Raw genomic sequence first — 23,132 nt, 5'->3', positions numbered from 1 at the left:
AAAAAACAACAAAATTCCCATCAACTGTAATGAAATCAAAATTGAATACTTTTTATTTTATTAAAAAATCTAAATACAGATTAATTTAGCTTTATAAAAAATTCCTTATTTTCCTTATTTTGCCTTAGACCCGTTAAAATTTTGTCTCTCTGGTCTGTGTTCCAGCATTTCAGAGCCCCCAGACCAGATGACCTATCTTCCTTCCAGCTCTGACTTCCCGTTGGTGAGATGCGCAGGTGTTGGGGCAGCAGGGCTGGAGGGACGGACCACTAACCTGCTGGGGCTAGGAGGGGAGGAACTCAGTTCCTCTGTGCTGCTGTCTCGGCAGGGATTTACGGTTAATCGAAGTCACTGAGACCATCTGCAAGAGGCTCCTGGACTATAGCCTGCACAAGGAGAGGACCGGCAGCAACCGGTTCGCCAAGGTTGGGTTTGTGCTTGTCCTTTCTCCCTCTGGGGCTGGGACCTCTGTATATCTAAGTGTGTCTATTTGGTGTTGGGGCAATTTGAAGATCACACCCTGGGAGGTACCCTGCTTGGCCTCTGCATATGTATTTATCTGTGCTGCAAATGTATCCATGAATATGGTAGAGCAGACAGGGGGCAAAGTTATGAAAACTTCTTAGCTATAACCAAACACCTTGAGGGAATGAGTCGCTGGACTCAGGCACTCAGGCCCATAGTCTTGGGAGACACAAGGTAGGTTAGCATGACTTAGTGCAACACATCCATCATGGCCTGCCCATCAGGGTCCTGCCTCAGTGCAAGAAGGGCAGGGAGGCCACATATTCTGACCTCCTCTAACCCCACGAGAGGAAGACAGAATCACCATCAATAGCCCAAGGCCTATTACTGCAAGGCCAGACATGCTGCCTCCCTTCATCCCTTCCTCCCAAAGCACCCACCATCTCTCTCCTGGGTTCGATAATTCACTGCAGTGGCCACACACAACTCACAGATTATGGGGTTTATTAGGGAAGCACCAGCCTACAATTCAAGTTCAGGAAAAATGCTCAGTCTCTCTCCCAGCCCACCATCTCTCAGCCAAGTCTCTCAGTTTCTGTTCCAGCAGTGCGTGTCCCTCAGTGTCTCACTCAGCAATGCGTGTCTCTTGCGTCTCTTTCCCAGCAGCACATGTCTCTCAAAAGCATATGTCTCTTTCAGCAGCACATCTTCCTCAGCCAGCAGTCAGAGAGAGCTCTGCCTCTAGGAGGCCTCCTTTTGAGCCTGGCAGAGTGGCCAAACTAGCCAATCATAGCATAAGAATTCTAAGCACCTGAGAGAGAGCGAGCCTCCCAGAACATTGCGTTGTGCCACGCCCAACAGAAATACCCCAGGTGGATAACATTTATAATCGGGAGCTCCTCAGTTGCTCATTCCACCACTGAGTTTACAAAGACTTACGGGTAGAAAAGCCACACTGAGTAATTTACTACACCACACTCAGTCTCAGACACAGGCAGAAATGTTGCAGGGTGGCATCCCCTTGGGGGCCTAAAGCACTTGAACAGGGAGAACTGAGCAAGGCCCAGGATATGAAGAAGCTTGGAAGTTAGGGAATGTTACAAGATACTTGGTGGGTGGTTATTGCCCATTCCTTCCTCTGGGCTTACGTGGCTAGTACCTGAACTCCACCAGGGTGCCTGTGTCCCATGTAATGCACTTGTGTATGCACAGACGTGGCTCTCCCTGGTGAGTGAGTGTCTTAACAAGGCCTATATCTATCTTTGTATCTTTCACGTAGTAGGCAAGTTGCCTTCACATTTTTCCACCAAGTACCCTTTTGGCAAAGGAGATGGGTCATAAATCCCTACGGTACTTCAGGGTACAATCTAAAACAGCTGAAATCTTAGATTTTATCTTTAAAATTTGTGTGAGTTTTGTGCTATACTCAGTACTAAACCCATGTTTGCTTTAATATAAAAACTTTAAAAAATCACTTTCTGAATGCCAACTGCTCGGAAAGGGAACAAAATTGGAGATCCTATAAGAGGGGGCAAAAAATGTGGAATAAAACTTAAAATCATACAAAAGACCAGGCTTACTGGTCTGATAGAGACTGATAAAACTCCCAAGGCTAGGGCCCCTAGTCACCCTTTGGGCCTGGAATTGAACTTACTCCCGTGGCTTAATTCTCAGCCAAATGACAGGTCTACGAGCTGAACACCTACACCAAGGAGATGCACTCCTTAGAACAACCTACCATGGACGATCAGAAGGGCAGCATTTGCACAGGGAGAAAGGTAGGGAGGCGGGAATACATAGGCAGGAAGGACACAGGGAAAGCGTGACCACTTAGAGGAGATTAAAATAAAGAAAAAAAGCAAAACATTCCACAGCAAAAGATTAAAAACAACCTGAATTTTCACTGTAGAGGAGTAAGTAAATGGATATTATAACCATTTGAGGGAGCTCTGGTGGTGCAGTGCCTAAGGCATTTGACTGTTAACCAGAAGGCCAGCAGTTCAAACCCACCAGCTGCTCCTTGGAAGGAAGATTGAACAATCTATTTCCATAGAGATACTGCCTCAGAAACCCAAGGAGGGGTTGCTTTGAGTCAAATCGACTCATGGCAATGAGTTTGGTTTTGGTATAGCCATTTGATAGAATATTATGCAGCTATATAAACAAAGAATAGGTTTAGCTCTTTATGAACTGAACTGAAATTATCTCCAAGATGTTATGTGAAAAAAGCAAGGTGCAGAATCATGTGTATGATGCACTATTGATGATGCAAAAAGGAAGGATATATTTGTATGTATATGTTTGCTTATATGAATTAACTCTGGAAAGATAAAGATAAATAGATAGTATGCTATCTCTGAGAAGACCTGGGTAGCGTGGAAAGATGCTTGAATACCTTCTACTATATTAAAAAAATCTTAATACAGATTCATTTAGCTTTAAAACTTTATTTTCATTATTCTTTATTATATTATTCACTATAAAGGATCTCCCTTGCCTCAGCTGTGCCCTGTTCACACCAAGGAAAGACACAAGCCCTAGGAAGACATCAGAGCAAGGCGTGGGCCTGGATAGAGGGAAGTGAGTGTGCCCAGCCACAGGGAGGGAAAAGGGCTAGGAATAGCTTTTATTTCCTAGAAAAGGGGTATAAATTCAAAGGCTAAAAGGTAGAGCCTGAGGACAACACTAGATCTCTTTAAAGGGATGAAATGTGAGGAGGCAGGACGTGTGTGTGAGCGCGCGCGCACGCATGCGTGCGCATGGTTGTGAGAGGTGGATCTGAAAGAGGAGAGAATGAATGATAACATCAAGTGTGAGAAGCCTTAGAGTTCACTTCTTAGAGCTAGGTCTTCCGGGCTTCCAGCCCCACCAGGAGAGGAGGGCGGGATGAAGAGAAGGTAGCTCTGCCTTCCGTGTCTGGCTACCTCTTCCAGGGCATGTCAGAGACCTTTGAGACCCTACACAACCTGGTGCACAAAGGAGTCAAGGTGGTGATGGACATCCCCTACGAGCTGTGGAATGAAACCTCAGCAGAGGTGGCTGACCTCAAGAAGCAGGTACAGGCTCTTCTCAGGGGTGCTGTGCCCAACAGGGCTGGGTGGGGGTTGGGACTGTGCCTGAGGAAGGCCACCAAGAGCTAAGTGAGTCATCAAGTCATTTCACCTCCCCAGCTTCATTGTGTGTTTAGGAGAACCACAGCCACCTGCCATCTTGCAGTGAGTTGTGAGGCTCAGTGAGTTCATCCATGAGGTAGCCTGGTGCACGAGCTTTGCCAATGTGATGCGTTATAATTAACAGTGTGATGTGCTGGTGGAGGAATTTGAGGAGGTGATTGAGGACTGGTACAGGAATCACCAGGAGGAGGACCTGACGGAGTTCCTCTGTGCCAACCACGTGCTCAAGGGAAAGGACACCAGTGAGTCTGAGGGGAGGGGGAGGGCGGGCAGGCAGGTAGTCCTGGAGGATTTTACGGTTGGCTTCCTCTCTGGGGAGGTGGGTAGAGACAGGATGGGAAATAAATTGAGGGCATCATAGGATCTGTGCCCTCAGGGAGCTGGACGAGACATAGTGAGGTAAGAGGCACTGGGACCAGGTGCAGAAAAGCAGGTGGACCACGAAGATATACCCAGAGGGGCCTGCTGGCCACAGTGAGGGAGGAGGTGGGCACCAGTTCCAGTTGCTCCCCAGTGAGTGCTTCTCACCCAGGAAGCCACTCCTGAGGCACCTCTGTGAGGACTCTTCCCTCCTCACCCCAGGTTGCCTGGCAGAGCGGTGGTCTGGCAAGAAGGGGGACACAGCCGCCCTGGGAGGAAAGAAGTCAAAGAAGAAGGGTAGCAAGGCCAAGGCCTTGGGCAGCAGGAGCAGCAGCAGCAAACAGAGGAAGGACCTGGGTGGCCTGGAGGGAGACCCTGGCCCCGAGGAGGAGGAGGGCATCCAGAAAGCATCCCCCCTCACACATAGCCCCCCTGATGAGCTTTGAGCCTAACCCAGTGTCCCCTGTACCGAGGGTGTAACAGAGACACCTGACATGGAAGCTGAAGAGGCTGGGGCACAGCTCTGGCAGCCCACAGGTTCCTCCCTGCCTTGGTTCCTCCCTGCCAAGGAAGCCACAGCCCCAGGAAGAACTGAAGAGCGGTAGCGGTCAGCCTGGGCCCAGCCTCTCTCCTCCGCCAAGCGTCTCTCCTGACACAGGCTTGAGCAGGCTTGAGTGGTTTCAGAACTGCAGTTTCAGGACTGCCAAGGACTGTCATGTGAACTCAGGAGGGACAGGCTTGGAGCTGGGCATCAGGACTGGAGCCTAGAGGAAGAACGCTGAGCCTCCAGTCCCCATGCCTCACTCATAGGGAAGCAAGACTGCAGCACCCACAGCTCCACTTCCCTGCTGACCCCTCCTGTGGACACCTTGCGCTCTTCTGGCCCTCCTCCCTGGGACTCACAGTGCAGTGTGTAGAGTAAAATCCTTTTGGCCTTTTTTGTCCCGGTTTCTGAGTCCTCTTCAGCCCCTCAGGGTGTCTGGAGCCTTTTTTCACTCCTTCCTGACCCTCACTTTTTCTCAGCCTTGGGGGCTAAGGGTGGAGAGGCTGCCCCCAGAACCTGCCAGCTATCAGGAACAGCAAGGCCAGAGAGGCCCAGAGTTGTTTTGGGATGAGGAGGTGAAACCCAGCACAGTGCCCTGAGTGGGTCCCCTAGCGTAACCTCACGAGGCAGAGGCAACCATCACAGCTGCCCTCCTTCTCACAGAGTTCCCCATGCCCTCCCCATCTGCTCCCTGGCAGCAGGGCCTCCTTTGTGGCCTGGACGGCTGCTTGCTGTCTTTCCCTTCCCTCCCTCCCGCCTCTCCTCCCCTAAGGCCTTCACGTTTGTTGTGTAAACTGTTTACTGGTTACCCTACCTGTCCCCCTCTCCCTCCCACATCCACCTTGCCCTTCCTGTTAGTCTTGGACCTTGTTCCCCAATGACCACACATGATCACTCTGCTTTTCCCAGCTGGAGTCTGAGGGGAGGCTCAGTCCCCCACCACCACCACTTGGTTATACCACGTTCCCTGAGGCCAGGGGAGGAAGGAAAGGCTGGCCTCTGGGGAGAAGAGGTGGGAGGTTCAGGTCCCTCCCCTTTCAGTCCCCAGGGCAGAGATCAGGGCCATTAGGAGAAGTAGTGATGACAGTTGTACTTTTCCCAGTGTTTCAATGCACTTGTGAAGTGAATTGTCTTAATTCTACTTTATAAAAGGAAACTGGGGGTCAAGTCAAAGAAGTACCCAAAGCCCTACTGCTAATAAGTGGTACACCTGGAGACTGGTACACTCAGCTTTAAGTTTTCACATTAGAAAAGTCCATTGTATTTTCCACTACTTCACAGGTACTGGGACCTCTTCCCACCATCTGTCACTGAAAGTGTAATTCATGTTGAACTGGTTTGATTTCTTGGCTCTAACCCACAACCCACCAACAAGGCTCTTTTAAAAAGAAAATAGGAAGCAACTTTTGCTTCTTGGAGGGAGACCATAGGATGGCCCCAGGAAGCTGTGCCTTCATAGTCAGAGGCTGAGACTGAGACCTCCACCTCATACCTCCCCTGGCTGCAGGTGGAGGACCTGCTGAAGTCCCTCCTCCAATAAAGAGGACTTGGAGTCTGAACTCGGGGTGAGAGACCTACTCAATTTGGGCTTGACCCCTCTTCCCCTTCCTCCAAGTTAAGGCAGCCTTGACCATTGTGGAGCAAATTGGAAGTTTTTTTCCTCTTGAGTCTTTGAACTAGGGCGATCGAGGATGATGCTGGTTGGCAGGGAGATCCCAATCTAGACTCAGGTCCCCCTCTGGACTTTGTTCTGAGCATAAGAGATGGCTGAGGTGGGGTAGGAGCTGGACCCAGGGTGGGCAATCATTTGCAGCCCCTTGGGCTGTCTAGGATTTGGTGACCTGTCTCTGATCTCCCCTCATTTTGTCACTAACCCACTCACAGCATTTCAGTGCCTGGTTTGCCTGTCTCCAGAGCTTCATTGATCCTTAAGATAGGATGGGGCAAAGGCCTGTCCCCTTACCAGGGTGTTGGCCTCATGGCCCAATCCCAGTCCTGAGGGCAGGCAGCATTGCCCTGCTTTGCTCTTTGACCTGTGGCTGCTGGATGACGTGCCCTTTCCCCCTCCCAAGGGCCAGGTATTTTGCATACTCAACTAGCTCTCCCACCCAGCCCACCCCAACAGGCAGCTGCACCTGGCCCAGCCCAGAAAAGGCAGAGGCAGGATCTGGCTTCCAAAGGATTTCCTTATTGCACCCCACCATAAGTCGTTTTGAACTTGCCTATTGAGTCCCATTTTCCCCCACATCTTCCCTCTGATAAGGTGAGGGGACCACCTGATCCTAAGTTAATCCGATCTCAGCCCCCTACTAAAATGGTTTACTAAGCTTGCTTGGACATGAGAGTCACCCGGGATGCTTGTTAAACACACAGATGGTTGGAGACCTAAGACTGTATTCTTAAGCATCTCTCATGATTCTTATGATGTGACCGGCTGGTACCCCCTTCGCCAGGAGAAAGGCTCAAGCAGCATCTGGCAATTTAACCTGTTGCTGTCAAGTTGATTCTGACTCAGGGTGACTTCATGTATATCAGAGTAGAACTGGGCTCCATGGTAGTTGAGGTTATGTGTCAACTTGGCTGGGCCTGGTTTTGAGTAGCTGGTCAGCTGGATGTAGTGATTCCCCATGATGAGACTGGCAGTCAACTCCATGGTGGAATCTGCAGTGAGCAGTTGAGTAGCTGCCTTAGGGATGTGGTCTGCTTCCAGTTTGTAAGGAGAGTGTTGACAAAAGTCTCTGAAGCTTTTTGGCACATTTGGATCCTGTATGTAGCTGAGTCTTCATTCAGCAGCCTGCCATGTTTCCTGCCGATCTTAAAACTGTCTCTGGACTTGAACTTAGTGTCCTGCCATGCTGTTTGCTAATATTGGGACTGTGCCATTTTATTTGTCAATTTTGGACTTCTTAGCCTCAGCAGCCAACAGCTGCCTGTGGGCCAAGAGCAAGAGGCAGAGCTGAAGCCCAAGGTCAGGGAGCTTTCACCTAGCCTATAGAGCTGGTACTTTGAACTTGGCTTCTAGTCTCCTAAATTGTAAAAGAATAAAGCCCTGTTTGTTAAGACCACACATTTGTGGTATATTCCTGTTAGAGCAAGCAGGTAACCAAAATAGCTCCATAGGGTTGTCAGTGGCTGGTTTTTCAGATGTTGATAACCAGGGCTTTCTTCCAGGCACTGCTTCCAGTATAAAAGGAAGGCCCCAGGGAGCTGTGCCTTCACAGCCAGAGGCCAAGGCTGAGACTCCACCTCACACCTCCCCTGGCTGCAGGTGGGGGACCTGCTGAAGGCCCTCAGGGGTCCGGTAAAGAGGACTGGACCCACTGGTCACAGTGGGTCAAGGTCTTGTCTTTAGAAATCCAACTTGTCAGAACCTCAGAATGGATCTACCTCTAAAGGAGAATTCCATCAGCCAGACCCACAAAGGCAAGGGGACAAACCACAGGCCAGTTTGTTCCAGTTCAGTGGTTAAACGAACCACAGGCAGGGATACTGTTGAGTTTCAGGGGCTGGGTTCTAGTCTCAGAGGTGGCTGCATCAGGGCCTGTGTGTATTAGTTTTAAAGGGCAGTGCATACAAGGCAAGCTTCTCTTCTTGCTTCCAAGTTCCTGGGTGGCAACTCCATGCAACACCTCTGTGCATGTTAAGGGTGCTCTTTACACATTTGACTTCCATCTATTAGAAAGCTGTTTAAATATAAGCTGTGTTAGAGTAATAGACTATTTGCCAGAAAAATGTACAATAATAAATACACATGCCTATAAAGTTTTCAATGTGAATGGAGCCCCTTAAATGTGGAGCCCTTAAATAAACAAATATGGTTAAAATAGGAAAAAAAGTGGAGCCCTTGTGCAGCGCACATGTTTACAGCAGCCCTGCATCACTATAGTCCCCAAATACAAAGTTCACTCTCCATCTCATTGAGAACTGATGGCATATACTAAATCGGCCTGCTTCAATGAGCAGTGTCTAACCTGTTACCAGGTGTCATGGAGTGAAGTGTGTCCCACAAAAATAGGTGTCAACTTAGCTTGACCATGATTCTCAGTGGTTTGGAAGTAATGATGTGATCAGCCAATTAGTTGTAAGCGGATTAAAGTAGGATGCAAGCCGCAGGTCACAGCACTGATCAGATGTAAGGGGAGTTTCTATCTTAGAGAAAAATGATTTACCTTGGAGAGGGAGGGAGCGCTTCACCACCAAGAAAGAGCTGGGAGTGTAGTTATGTCCTTTTGACGTGGGGTCCCTGTGCTGAGAAGCTCCTAGACTCAAGAGAAGATCAAAACACATGGAGATCTCTTAGAAACTCTGAACCCACAGATGTTGAAAGGAGACAAGAACATTCAGAACTGACACAGAAAGCCTTCCCAGAGACTTTTCATGCAAGAAAATTTAACGCTCAGAAAACATATTACAACAAATTACTATATTTTATTTTTAGATATAGCTCTTTCATCTCTAACATGTTATAATTAAAACCATTTCTTTTTCTGTTCTTTGCTCTTATAAATTCTTCAATTATTTCCTCACAGTTAAGTTGCCAAACAATATCTACTTCCATACATAATAAAAATAATGAATCCAATCTTTCTTGAATCATTGTACACTGAGGATTTTTGAGACTCTAAAGACAAAAATGAGCATTCTTTCATGCAGTCTGTCATCATTAAAGTTAGGAATACACATAAAGCAATTTCAACATTGGAAAATACACATTCTATTTTATCTTCCACAGTGGAATCACACATGCCCACATGAAATTTGTCTTTCCTGAATCTATAAATTTAGTTCTCATATAAGAATCAAATTGTTGTACTTCTCTGTAAATGTCTATATTTAAGTCATCAGGATAAGCCTGCACTAATTTCTTGGATTCTTTCATGAATTCTTCATCAGTCATATCCAAATTGTTTAAGCAGGAAAATCTATTTGAAAGAACTTCATACATTTTCATCCTTCTTTTCATGCAAGATTCAAGTGTGTCAATGATGGTGTAGTATGTGGTTACATAAAATTGATCTCTGGCACATCAATTGATACTTCTGGAGCACTTCCATCATTTACTTTGTTTTTTTTTCTAATGCTTCTGTGATGGGTGAACTGCTTGATAATCAGTATTTGGCAGTATTTGTTTTGTTGTTGCAAAAAGGTTGTGAGGGTGGCATCTGACCTCCTCTAACTTCACAAGAGGGAAGAAGGATCACCATCAGCTTCCACAGCCCAATGCTGATTCCTATGAGGTGGAGGTCACACATGCCACTACCCTCCAACCTTTTTACCAATTCTCTCCCAGCAGCACTCTCTACTTCTTTGCTGGATTTAATAATTAATTCAACAATTAATTATTGTCAGCCACACAGAACTCACAGACAATATTCATGATTATGAGACTTATTAGGGAAATGTTGTTGTTGTTGTTATATGCCTTCGAGTTGGACCCAACTTATAGCGACCCCCTCCTTGGGTTTCCGAGGCAGTATCACTACAGAAGTAGATTGTCTTCCTTCTGAGGAGTGGCTGGTGGGTTTGAACCACCAGCCGTCCGGTTAGCAGTCAAGTGCCTTAGGCACTATACTACCAGAGCTACTATTAGGGAAATAAGAGGTTACAATTCAGTATCAGAAATAACTCGGGATACAGTTCTTCAATTAGTATAGCTTTTCAGCCATGTCATAAGCACAGTTTTTTCTGGCCTTGGCTTCTCAGCCCTGTAGCCCCTTGTCCTCTGCCCTGCTTGGGAAAGTTTTGTAAAGCTCTTTTAGCTCTGCTGACAGGTGCCCAGAGAGGCACCCCACTCCAGCACTAAGCTTCCTGATGAGAGGCACTCAGCTTTCTTGCTCTGGGGGCTGGGAAGCCCACTACTCTGCCTCATGCCAGTCTCGATTCTGCTGCCTTTGCTGCTGCCACTTCCCACCATCTCTCACCGTCTCAGCTCCTAGCTCAAGAAGCTTCAGTGCAAGGATCTTGGTTCCAAAGGATGCCCTCCACTCCTGGCTCTTCTTTCTGGATGGTAGTGAGATTTCCCCCTTTTCTTTCTATAGGATGGCTCATTTTAAGTCTAGCAGATGGCAAAACTGACCAATCCCCATTTTAGAGTTTCATATACCTTATTTGCATAGTCCCTCCCCAACAAGGATGTCATGTAACTTATTTACATTATTGATAAGCTATCCAATCTTTTTTGTGGGCCACAGCACCTCACATTTCCATAGTTTCATCCAATCATCTGGTGGAAGCCATGAAGACCATGGCTAGAAGAGCCATATTACTTAAGAGCCAATTACTTAAGTAATTCACTGCACTGCAGTGTGTTTTCAAAAATTTCAAAATCTTCTCTTATACTGTACTGTTTGCCTTTAGTTGGCAATGTTCTCTGCTTCTCCTTTGGCATCTTCTTTTTGTGTCTGGTCTTCAGCAATATTTTCCAAGGCATCTAGAATCTAAGGATTGCCCTCGCTGATATAGCATGTTCTTTCCAATGTGTATTAGACATCTTAATAATCAATCATTGACTAAATATGTTTTAAGAACTTCCCATCACTGAATAGAGACAGCAAATAATGTGTAGAGTAACTGAACAGTAGGAAAAAAATCAGTTGCTTGCAGACAACAATCTACTGCAACATCCTAGAAGATTGAATGTGTAGCACGTGGTATGAAAATGGCATATTCTTTATGTTCTAACATTTTCTGTTGCATGCCTTTATAACATCCTAACATACTGGCAGCATTGTCATAGGATTGATCTCTGCACTTAGATTTTGAAAACTTCACATAAGTAGTGAAGTATTTGATTTGCAATTCCTTCATCGGTATGACTTTTAAGCTAGTAAAGTGATAAATCACTTGATAAGTTTTTCCATCTGGTGGAGATAAAATTCTTAAAACAGTACTTAGCTGATCAGTATCAGAAAGATCAGGAGTGAAATCTATAGACAAAGTGAAATATCAAGCTATACTTATTCCACTGAAAATGATTTCTCAAATGTTATCACATATTAAGTTTATTAATTCTTCATACATTGTTTTAGACATATATGATGGATTGTCCTTTCCTGTGCTACCATATTTTGAGATGTGATCTGCTAAAATTGTATCACACTGAGCAGCAAGTTTAATTAAACCAAAAAAAATTTCCATTTTGCGGGGACCCAAACATTTCCTTTCTTCCTTGAAAACACAGTCCACATTCAGCATTTGTTTTAATGATGGCAACAACATGTTGCAAAACAGCTTTCCAGTACTGACAGTCTTCATTAGTTTGTATTTCCAGGTCATGAGTTAAACCAAAACTATGTCTTCAGATTAGATATGACAACAGTCTCTGTGAATTGAACTGTCTTAATGTTTATCCATCATACTTGAGTTGCACCAATCACTAAATCTATCCATAGCAAATTGAGAATGAAATGATTTAGGACTGAATATTTGCAAACAAAACAAATACAAAACATATACAAAGCTGACTGATGGAGAATATAGTAGCTACTCTGTCTTACAATTTTCATCATTAGCTTTGCACCCTAGAAATATATTATGGCTACAGAAACTTGTTTGTTTACCATAGACATTTTCTATATGAATTTTCAAATGGTCTACTGAGATGCTGACAGTCATTTGGCCCTCTTTCAATCCAATAATTTATATCATTAGAAAAATTATTCCATAAACAGGATCTGTATTTCTGTTTTTATGGGGTCTGCAGATGTGACAATTTCAGAGTCTACAGTAGTTCTCCTTTCTATACCATTATTAACTCCCCACCCCCCCACAGCAAGGAATGGATGCAGCATTTGGAACAAATTCTGTTATTTTTCTATTGCTTTTAGTAATTTCAGCACTAGCAGTACTAGCACAATGATTTGTATCCATTAAACTCAAGCATTCAACAGAGGAAGTCTCTTCTGATTCATTACATTTTAAAAAGGAAGTTAATTTTGGAATTGTCTTTAGGGATTCAAAAACCCTTTTCTTTCATCTTCTGTGAGCTTTCAGTTTTGCACTCCACTTAGTTGTTGCCATTTCATTTTACCCAGATAATACCTTATGTCACTTTTTAAATTTGGTAGCAAATAGTTTGAGTCATTGAAAATAAATACAATTTATAAAACAAGTAAAATTTAGAAAATAAAATTTACACTTAAATTCAGACATTAACACAACAATTTATGTTTGAAAATTAGTAAGTAAAAAAAGTTGTTTGGAACATATTTTTTAGGTCAGAAATAGTGGAAAGAAATAGCACTTCTAAAGCTGTCAGAAATAATTTCATTTGTTTGTCATATCATGTTTGTTGGCAGTCCCTTCACAGACCTCCATGAGTATTTTTGAAATAATACTTAAAAACTTGCTCACTCACTTGTGATACTGCATCTTCACAGTTCATGGACTAATGCTGATGCTGGATAAGGGGTGAGGAATAAAAGTGATTGCAAAGAACATGATACAAATACAAGGGTATGCGCAACCTGAAGGCAAAATTTGGTTCGCTTTCAGCAGGACCAGTTATGAGTCATGTGATTATAGTGCCATTGGCATGTTCTTATATGGCCAAGGAGAGAGAACTGAATATGAGGTTATACCTGATTCATCCAAAATGAAAAGGAAAATGTAATTGTTATTGTATACAAAATTTATAGAATGGTATCAGTTTCATATAGTACCATGCTGGTTTGCTTCCACTGTGGTGCTTGCATTTCCTTCTGTCCTGCTGCTTGGCACCTATGGGTATTTGCTTTAGACAACTGGTGCCTTTGTTTTATTGATTCTAACAGTGCTTACCTTGCTTAGTGGGTAATCCATTCCTGGTCCTCAGGGAGGAACTGCCTTGGAATTTGTCCATCTGCAGCCATATTCCCAAACTAAAGTCCTTTTTGCAAATGTATTACATATTTGGAGATGAAGTATTTAGTCTTTTCAGCCAATTCCAAATAATAAGTTTTATATATTTAAAATATTATTTATTCTTATTTTCAATTAAGTTAAACTATAAATTCATTTCAGTATTTGAATGTTCAAAACTTGGGAAATGATTAAACAAGTCACAACACATCCACTCAATTGACCGTTATGTGGACGTTAAAAAGGTGCTTAAGGGCAAGCAATTTATGGTCAAGAGAAGAAAATATGCTTTTTCTCAAAATTATTTTAAAAAAAAGAAAGAAAGAAATTAAAGACCAGGTTTGCTGGTCTGATAGAGCCTGTGGAGACCCCTGAGACTATGGCCTCTAGTTACCCTTCAGGTCTGGAACTGAACTTACTCCTGTGTCTTCCAGCCAAACAACAGACAGGCATGTGGGGTGAACATTTACATCAGATAGATATACTCCTTGGAGCGGTCAATTCATCGATCAATCAATTGTGGGAGAACAGAAGGGTAGTGTTTGCACAGGGAGATGGCTGGAGGGGGGGGGCCAGGAGTGCACTTTGGGAGGGAAGGACACTGGGAAAAGGTAACCTTTTGGGAGGAAGTGGAAAGAGAGCTGTTACATTGTGGGGAATTGCAATCAGTATCATGAAACAAAATGTGTATGCTGCTGTATGGGAAAATGAGTTTGCTCTGTAAATTTTCACCCAAATCACAATAAAATTTTTTAAAAAAGAAAACATGCTTTCGATAATTAGAAGTTAAAAAAAAAAAGTAGAAACAAAAGCCATGACATTTCATGTAGACTATGAGCTCAACATTTTAAAAAAACATAAATCTTGTCTTTGAAATGGAAGTAAGCTACTCACAATCTGTAATTTTTTAAATCCTAACTTACTACCAGCATTTATATTATTTATTTATTTATGTAACAGTTTATTTTTATTTTACAAATTTTAAAAATATTTTTTAAATGAGTGTAGTCCATGAACTTTTATTACTGGTCCTTGATTTTATTTAGCGATTTCTCTGATGAAGCAGTGTGCTGATTTAGGGATTTGCAGTACACTAAGGAAGACTGTATCCAGGCTCTTTGACTGACCAAGACAGTGAAAAGAAGCGGGCCAATTGCCTTTGCACCAGGCCATCTCTCTGTGCTAGGACCTGGAACGGCCCTGGCCAGCTGGCACACATCATTGAAATTGAAGAGATCAAAATCACATAAACACCATACAATTTGTTGGGGCAGATTCTGAGGCCTCCTCAGTTGCTTCCCATGCCCTAGTCCTTGCCCCAAGTGGTCCCTTGATGCCCTAAGGCGAACGTTCTTAAAGGAGTGGACAGAGAGGGCTCATGAATGTGCCTTTTCTCCCTTATCCAAAGTGGTGGCAGACCAAGGGCCGTGAAGAACATGGCCATTGGAGGATGAAGCCAGGACAGTTCATGTGAAGGTAGCGGTAGTCTCCTTACACCTCCATGTTCAGCCCCTCCTGCAGAGTCAGGACATCATGGGTTGCCCCTCGCAGCTATGACAGGAACACCTGCCACAGCCCCATCCCTCGAGCTATCAGCATGCTGTCATTGACCCTGTCCTCCTCCGCCATCTGCTCCTTCACAAACTGTCAGCTGGAGACACTGCTCTTCTTTTAGCCCAAATTGGGAACATCTGGAGGCTGAGGCATTTTACGTCAGTGGCTAAAAACATGGGCATTGAGTTAGGCAGTTTTGGTCTGCACTTGCTGTCCCCTTGCTGGCTGTGTCTTAGTTTTCTCATCTGTGACCTGCTACTGTCCACTTCTTGGTGTTGCCATGAGGGAAAATAATATATTGCACACAGCCCGTAAAGTACAAACCCTGGCAAGTGGGAAGCACCTGTTAAATATTAGCTATTAGAATATGTAGCACAGGAGTTCTGCTTTTGAGAACATCATTCATAAACTTCCTCTCCTGCTTACCCCACTCTTCCACCTTGATTTCTCTTCAGCTAGAGTCAAGTTGACAAGGGATGAAGATGAACTAGAGAAAGAGACCATTGGCAGAGAGCCTTGTGTAGAGAGGATGTGTCCTGAACTGTAGCACTGGACAGACCTGGTTCTGATGTGAGGGTGGGATGGGCTGTGATGCAGGAGGAGTGAAGTCCATGGTGAGGAGCCGAAGAGGCTCCTGCAGTCATTCAGGGAGTAAAGCGTGGCATAGCCTCCTTTGCCCTGGCAACCAAGAGTTAGGAGGGAGTTGGCCATTCTCTTCAGCCCATTCTTTCAGCATTTTTTACTGTTTACAAATGCTGGAGTATCCAGGGTGCATTTTGTTTTCTTCTAACTTGTTTGATTTTCAAAGAGAAAACTATGAAAGCTTGATGAGCAGCACAGTGTCCCTCTGTGTCGAGGACAGCGCTGACACAGGAGCCTGCGGAAAAGACCGCTCACAAGGGCTGCCACCACATAGCCCCAAAGTGGGTCTCCTAAGCCAGGCACGGCTCCTTCTCCAGTTATCTATGTGACCTTGGGAAGTTATGTCCATCTCTGAGCCACACGTTTGTATTTGTAAAGTGGGATAATGATGCTTATATGTCTTACAAGGTTATTACACAAATTGCTAATAACCAATAGATGAAAAGCCAGAACATAGTCTTGGCACCTGGTAGGTACTGCACAACTCTTAGCTATTGTAGTCACTGTTCAGATCACTTTTATTTAACTTAGTTGTGATGTGACCTGATTACAAAAGGAATCCATATTCTAAAACCAAAATGTGAAAATAGGTATTAAAAATTCACTATAGTTAAAATTCACTTGAAGAGCATCTGATCATGGTTAATTATTAATGATTTGTTTTTCAGATTAAAATTAAAGGGATTTCTTCAAACATATATATATATATATATATATACACACACCAGCCACTCCTCGGAAGGAGTGTTGGACAATCTACTTCCGTAGTGATACTGCCTCGGAAACCCAAGGAGGGGCTGCTATGAGTCAGGGCCGACTCGACGGCACTTAACAACAACAGCAATATATATACATACATTTTACAGTCTGAATATATTCCAGTTAAACCATTGTGCATTTCACATGAGAATGAGATGAAGAACACTTGATTACTTGAGGTGTTGCTTTGTATAATAATTCTGTATAATAATGTACTTACACTTTTTCTAAAACCAAACCCAACCCACTGCCATCGATTTGATTCCAACTCCTTGTGACTCTAGAGGATACAGTAGAACTACCCCATAGGGTTTCCAAGGCTGCTAATCTCTACAGAAGCAGAGTGCCTTCATCATTCTCTCACAGAGCAACTGGTGGGTTTGAACTGCCAACCTTTTGGTTAGCAGCTGAATGCCTTAACCACTGTGCCACTAAAACTCCTATAGACTTTTTCTGTGCATCCTAAATACCAAATCCAGTCTTAATTGGATCCCGAAAAAATGAATGTCCAAATGTCTCAGGGAGCTCATAATAAAACTTATTTTTTGGGAAGAATATTAGAGGATGTGTTTTCCACTTCTTTCCATGCCACTGTTTTGAAGGCTGTTCAAAATCTAACCTTGCTTTTATAAGTATACAATAGGGAGGATAAATGTTTGGAGTAAGGACTGTGGAGGGCTCTATGTTTTGAATACTTTAGATGGCTTATCCATGTTAAATACTGGTGCTCCAAGCATGCCTTTTTGAGAAACTTCTCACTGAAGCAGAGCCTTAGAAAGGAGCTAGTATGTCTTTGAGCAGCTTTGCAAGTTGTGTCATGTGGCTTCTGGAACAGCTGTGAACTATGACAGAAGTGAGCTTCCGGCTTTGGGGTTAAGGTAAACCATGTAAAGAAGGTGATTGGTTAATTAATATGCTTTTACGGTAGGTGCTCTTTGTATATTATTTTTTTAAAAAAATCATGGCTCTGTAGGTAAAGATTTATGTTTCTCAAAGTGTTAGGCATCAATATTTAAATAAAAACCAAATATTTAAATCAAGTTCTTTATCAGTGTGGAGAATGTGTGGCCTTTAGCCTTTGAGGCCGCAGACCAATCACAAAAGCGTATTACACTTTGAATATTGCCCAACCTTCCTTCCGAGGAATGGCTGGTGGGTTTGAAGCGCCAGCCTTCTGATTAGCAGTCAAATGCCACCAGAGCTCCTGAAATGGTTTATAGACATGGACAATCTCCCTAGATGAAATAAACCAACAAATAAAAAATAAAAAACAATTTTTTTGGAGCTAGTTTTACCAAAACCCTGTGGAATACAGTTCTACTCTGACGCACATGGGGTTGCCACGTTGGAATCAACCCAGTGTCGATTGGTTGGTAGTATTATCAGAGTTTCTAAGTAGGATCTTTGAATGGCAATTCCCAAATACAAGGGTAAACAGAGATGTCTAAATTTACAAAGAATGCTCTTCTCCCAGACGTCAGTATTTATATAAATATCAGGAGATGAAAGGGAGAAAGGTCACAAATGCCAAAGTCACAGGAATACTTGCCTTTAAATATTGAGACCCAAAGAGTCTGGTAAACCTTACAAGCTGTTTATGAGATGACCTTGGTCACTGTAAAGGGGACATGTCCTGACAGTATTTGAGCCTTGAGAAAATCCCAGGTTTACCTCAAATGCAATGGAGAGTTAAAAGAGTAACTCTCCTACCTACTTTAGAATTCCTTTCCCAGACAAATGCAAACGGAAAAGAAGACGATAGTAGGAGAAAAACAGTAATAAATTGCCCTAGGCTACTTAGCTTTTCAAATATTTTATATTTAGCCAATCCCTGTGCAGACAGTGATGAAATTATTTCCTTTATCATTTTGGTTCTTATTTCAATTTAACATCATTCTTCATGTCTTTCCAAGTGCATTTTCAGAACTCCATTGTGATAAAATTTACACACACACACACACGTGTGTGTGTGTGTATATATATATATATAAATTTTTTAGGTCTGTTTTTCCTTAAAATTTCATTTCTTCTAATATGACAAAACTGTTACTTGACAGATTTTAATGCTCAAGTCATCAAAATTACAGCCAAATAATCAATTGTGTTCCTCCTGATTTGGGGCAAAATAAATATCAAGTCCATTTTAAGTAAAGAATGAAATTTCCTACTCAAGGAAAGCACTTCTTGGAGAAACCTCATATTTAAAAAAGAAAAGGAAAAAAAAAAGCCAACTTCACCTGCTTATTTATTTTTTTAAATTGTGATTTGGGTGAAAATCACTTCTCATACAGCAGTTCACATACACTTTGTCTCATGACATTGACTACAATTTACTCCAATGCAAGAGCTTCCCTCCCACTTCCTCCCAATAGTTACCTCTTCCCTGGGTCCATCCCTCCATGCACTTCACCTGCTTTTTGATGGGAGGGCACAGCACACAGAAGCTGCCCACAACTGAGAGGATAATTCTTTTAACATGACATTTATTTTTGTCTTTTTAATTTTTATTGTGATTTGAGTGAAAGTTTCCAGAGCAGATTCATTGTCCATATAGCAATTCATACACGTTTTGTTTCATGACGTTGACTGCAATTCCCCATAATGTAACAGCTCTCTTCTCACTTCCTCCCTGTAGTTACTTCTTCCCTGTGTCCTTCTTTCCTATGCATTACCGCCCCCTGAGTATTCCCTGTGAGAATACTACCCTTCTGTTCTCACATGATTGATTGTTATATATAAACAGTGTATCTACCTGATGTAAATGTTCAACCTATATGCCTGTCTATCGAGGACACATCACAACAACAATATTTAACACAACATTTTAAAAAAAAAAAGTGCAACTCACTACAGTGCCTTTCTAAGACTGTTGCCAAAGACTTTTGGGGTCTGTTGGGTCAGTGTGAGCACAAGGCTTCTATTTACTTGAGCATGGACAGACAGATTCATTTGAGGCAGTCCACAAGGTAAAAATAGAAAGTTAAGAATAATTATTACCTGAATCTTGGGCTTCATCCAGCTCTGAGATTCTATAGACACTAAGGAGAAGCCAGCCTCCTTTGTTCTAAATTCCATACCTCACTCATTCTGAAGCCAGAAGAACAAAGACAGGTGGGAAAGTCTGTTCTCCATGTCTCAGGCTTTGCTGGGATTCCCCATCGTCCTTGGGAATCCACCTCAGTACAAGATCTTGTCATCCAAAGAGGAGCCTTAAAAGCCTGCTGCTCTGGAGAGCAAGGGTGGACTTACGGTAAGCAAACCAAACCAAACCACCAAAATATGAAGAGGCAATGAGCAATAAAATAGTAAGGGCACCAAGCACTCCAACCCCTGACTCCGCACTTCTGTCCCTGTGGGCACCTCCAGGAAAAGCCGATTGTCTTTATAAGAGTGACTGTTGCAAGAGGAATAGGGAGGAAGGTACCAGACTCCACCTTCAGGGAAAAGCCTGAAGCATCACCTACACCAACCACGCATCTACCTCCAAGAGGGCGGGAGGATTCCTTGGGCTAGGACGCTCTGCTCCTGGACTTGGATAGACAGACCAGCATTATCCGGAGACTCCCCATTTTCTCCCTTTCCTAAACCCCCTTTGGCTGAACATCTCTTTCTTACACATGCTAATACCTTCCTTCGCTGGGGACGGCCGCCTCCTGTCCACCTGGGCTCTCAGCTCTGTGGATTTTGAAGTTGGAAGTTTCCCTCCCTCTCTCTCCAGATTGAGTGCAGGTTGAGTGGGCAACCTCACTTCCTCTCCTGGACCCTTCCCTGTCCTCCCGGTGAAGTGGGCAGAGGACTGGGACTGCCGGAGGGGCCTCTCCTGCCGTAGGCGTGCGCAGAAGGCTGGGTCCTCAACCAGGAGAGAAGGGCCGAGTCGTCCAGGATTCGAGGCGGCGCCCTTCCGCGGTAGGACACCACACCGAACCCGGCCTGGAGCCGAGCAGGGGCGTGTCCCCGCGCTCACCTGCCATTGGCGGGTGGGCCCGCAGGCCCGCGCGGCGGTGGAGCTATAAGTGCAGGTGGCCGCGGCGCTCCGCGCGGCGCAGGATGGTGGACAGCGTGTACCGGACCCGCTCCTTGGGGGTGGCGGCCGAGGGGCTCCCTGACCAGTACGCGGACGGGGAGGCGGCGCGTGTGTGGCAGCTCTACATCGGGGACACCCGCAGCCGCACAGCCGAATACAAGGCCTGGCTGCTCGGACTGCTGCGCGAGCACGGCTGCCAGCGGGTGCTCGACGTGGCCTGCGGCACCGGGTAAGCCCGGCGTTCTGGTGGCGGACGGGAGGGACCTGCGGGGCCGCGGGGCCGCGAGACCACGGCCGGGCACGTTGGGGCAGCTCCTCCGCCCGCCCGGAACCACTCGGAGGCCGACTGCCAGGGCCGGACGGGTGCCTGTCCGGGCAGAACCGGCATGACGAGGGCACAAGCGAGGCGGACGGCGTAGGGGCTAGACGAGGGGGCGTCCGTGGGTGGGGGTGCGCAGCGGTGGTAAAGCCCCGACCCACCGGCCACTCAAGTTCAATCCAGGCTCTGGCGTTCTTAGCGTGTTGATTGGCCTTGGGCAATGTTAATAGTTAACATTTGTTCAACGTTGGCCTGTTCCAAGGGCTGTGGCCGGAGCTTTTGACACATCAATTTAAAAATCTCACAAAACAGCATGAGATAAGTAGTGACATTCTCATTTGCATTTGGGCACATTAAATCTCAGAGAAGTATAGGTCCACCACGTAGACGAGAGGCAATAGGTATGACTGAGGTAGGTTATCGGTCCGGCACATACTATGCTGCCTTCTGTGCACAAATTACTTAATTTTCCCAAGCCTCAGTTTGCCCATCTCTAAAATGGGGACACCAGCATCTACCTTTCAGGGTTGCACATTCTGGTGGCATAGTGAGTAAGACTGCTAACCACAAGGTCGGTGGTTCAAACCTTACTAGCTGCTTAATGGATGGAAAATGAGGCAATTTCCTTCTGTAAAGATTTATAGCCTTGGAAACTCAGTAGGGGTCACTATGAGTCAGAATCTACTGGATGGCAGTTGGTTGGATCCGAGTAAGTGTTACTGGAAAAAAAAAAAAAAAAGTTGCTACCTGGTTATAAGCAGATTTGGGAGGTCATCTGAAGTCAGCAGAGAAGGCCCAGGAAGAGTAAGCAGAGAAATGGACTCTGACGAGTTAAGGAGGCACAAAGTTGTCCTTGCTCTGCCAGGCCCCCTGACTACCCTTCTTTGCCTCTCATCCCTGGCCCCACCAGGGTGGACTCCATCATGCTGGTGGAAGAGGGCTTCAGTGTGACCAGCGTGGATGCCAGTGACAAGATGCTGAAGTATGCACTTAAAGAGCGCTGGAACCGGCGCCATGAGCCTGCCTTCGACAAGTGGGGTATGCCAGGCCAGCCAAACCCTCCCCAGCCCAGCCACCAGGGACATTGTTCTCTCTGCCCTGAGCTCCTTTCAATATTGGGCGGGTGTTTTCCTCCCTCCCCCATGAGGACAGTAAGATCAGAGGAAATATTACTGTCATTTCCCTGATAAGGGAGGCTTAGGCACTACCAAAGGGATGATGAGGTGTGAAGAGCTTCTTTAACTATGTTTATAGTGTCCTGTCCCTCCCTCCACAAATCAAAATGCATAAGCAGAGTCCTACTTTCCAACTATGGCCTCTTCCTTCCTGACCCCTCTTCCCTCTTCATCCTCCACGTCCATAATGATCTCCTCCCCCAGTAGAATGGAGAGTCCCTATTCTAAAGGGGAAACTGAGGCAGGACTGCACTTGACGAAGGCAGGTCCTAAGGGTACCACGTGAACTGTTACCCTGACCCTTCTTCACGTTTTTGGCTTCCAGTTATCGAAGAAGCTAACTGGATGACTCTAGACAAAGATGTGCCCCAGCCACCAGGAGGTGGCTACGATGCTGTCATTTGCCTTGGAAACAGTTTTGCCCACTTGCCAGACTGCAAAGGTGAGAGAGGATGTGGCCTTGCGCATGGCCCTTGCCCTGAGCTATACCTTTCTATAGACTCTTTGCTTTGCTCCTTTCTGCCTTGGCACCGGCACCTCTGGGGAGGGGAGAAATGGGCAGGAGACAGGTGCTGGAGAGTCCTGAGCAGACGGAGTCTCTGCCCCTGCTTGGAGCTCAGGGGACCAGAGCGAGCACCGGCTGGCACTGAAGAACATTGCGAGCATGGTGCGGTCTGGGGGCCTGCTAGTCATCGACCACAGAAACTATGACCACATCCTCAGCACAGGCTGTGCACCACCAGGGAAGAACATCTACTATAAGGTGGGGCTCACTGAGGGAGGAAGGCTTAAAGTGGGAGATGGGGCCAAGGGCCCCACAGTGGGTCGCAAAAGTTAATGCTGCCTGCGCTATGACCTGCAGAGTGACCTGACCAAGAACATCACAACGTCGGTGCTGACAGTGAACAACAAACCCCACATGGTGACCCTGGACTACACGGTGCAGGTGCCGGGGGCTGGCCAGGATGGTTCTCCTGGCATGAGGTACCCACATGGCTAGGCAGGGGCAGAGAGGGAAGGGAGCTGGGCCACTCGCCCTCATGGTCTCCTGGGGCTCTATTGCAGTAAGTTCCGGCTCTCCTACTATCCGCACTGCCTGGCATCCTTCACAGAGTTGCTCCGAGCAGCCTTCGGGGGCAAGTGCCAGCACAGCGTTCTGGGTGACTTCAAGCCTTACAAGCCCAGCCAGGCCTACATTCCCTGCTACTTCATCCACGTGCTCAAGAGGACAGACTGAATGCAGCCACAGCTTCCACACTCAGCCCCTGCACTGCCAGGC

The 23,132-nt window shown here is 45.4% G+C and overlaps 2 protein-coding genes across 2 annotated transcripts in view; both read left to right on the top strand.

The window, feature by feature from the left end:
* The window catches only part of CNPY3 (canopy FGF signaling regulator 3), a 14,514-nt gene extending 10,070 nt beyond the window's left edge, over nucleotides 1-4,444 (top strand). Inside the window, exons 3-6 of the mRNA XM_007936238.1 lie at nucleotides 329-425; nucleotides 3,399-3,521; nucleotides 3,763-3,880; nucleotides 4,221-4,444. Of these exons, the coding sequence (XP_007934429.1) occupies nucleotides 329-425; nucleotides 3,399-3,521; nucleotides 3,763-3,880; nucleotides 4,221-4,444 (562 nt within the window). The remainder of the gene's footprint in view (nucleotides 1-328; nucleotides 426-3,398; nucleotides 3,522-3,762; nucleotides 3,881-4,220) is intronic.
* A 15,938-nt stretch (nucleotides 4,445-20,382) lies between these two features.
* On the top strand, nucleotides 20,383-23,090 carry LOC103193117 (glycine N-methyltransferase). Its single transcript, XM_007936237.2, has 6 exons — nucleotides 20,383-20,588; nucleotides 21,589-21,716; nucleotides 22,179-22,295; nucleotides 22,474-22,616; nucleotides 22,716-22,837; nucleotides 22,919-23,090. The coding sequence occupies exons 1-6, from the start codon at nucleotides 20,383-20,385 to the stop codon at nucleotides 23,088-23,090; spliced, it is 888 nt and encodes a 295-aa protein (XP_007934428.1).
* The last annotated feature ends 42 nt before the right edge of the window (nucleotides 23,091-23,132 follow it).

Source organism: Orycteropus afer, unplaced genomic scaffold (genome assembly GCF_000298275.1).
Source record: "Orycteropus afer afer isolate SDZICR_OR568_19922 unplaced genomic scaffold, OryAfe1.0 scaffold00034, whole genome shotgun sequence".
NCBI lineage: Eukaryota > Metazoa > Chordata > Mammalia > Tubulidentata > Orycteropodidae > Orycteropus > Orycteropus afer.
Note: the sequence above shows the minus strand (reverse complement) of the source record. Positions and strands in the feature narration are given on the sequence as shown.

Excerpts from the sequence above, each read along its gene's own strand:
- LOC103193117 (XM_007936237.2), top strand. The coding sequence starts at position 20,383 with ATGGTGGACAGCGTGTACCGGACCCGCTCCTTGGGGGTGGCGGCCGAG. Across the intron at positions 20,589-21,588 it reads GACGTGGCCTGCGGCACCGG|GGTGGACTCCATCATGCTGG; the intron begins GTAAGCCCGGCG and ends TGGCCCCACCAG. Across the intron at positions 22,617-22,715 it reads GGAAGAACATCTACTATAAG|AGTGACCTGACCAAGAACAT; the intron begins GTGGGGCTCACT and ends TATGACCTGCAG.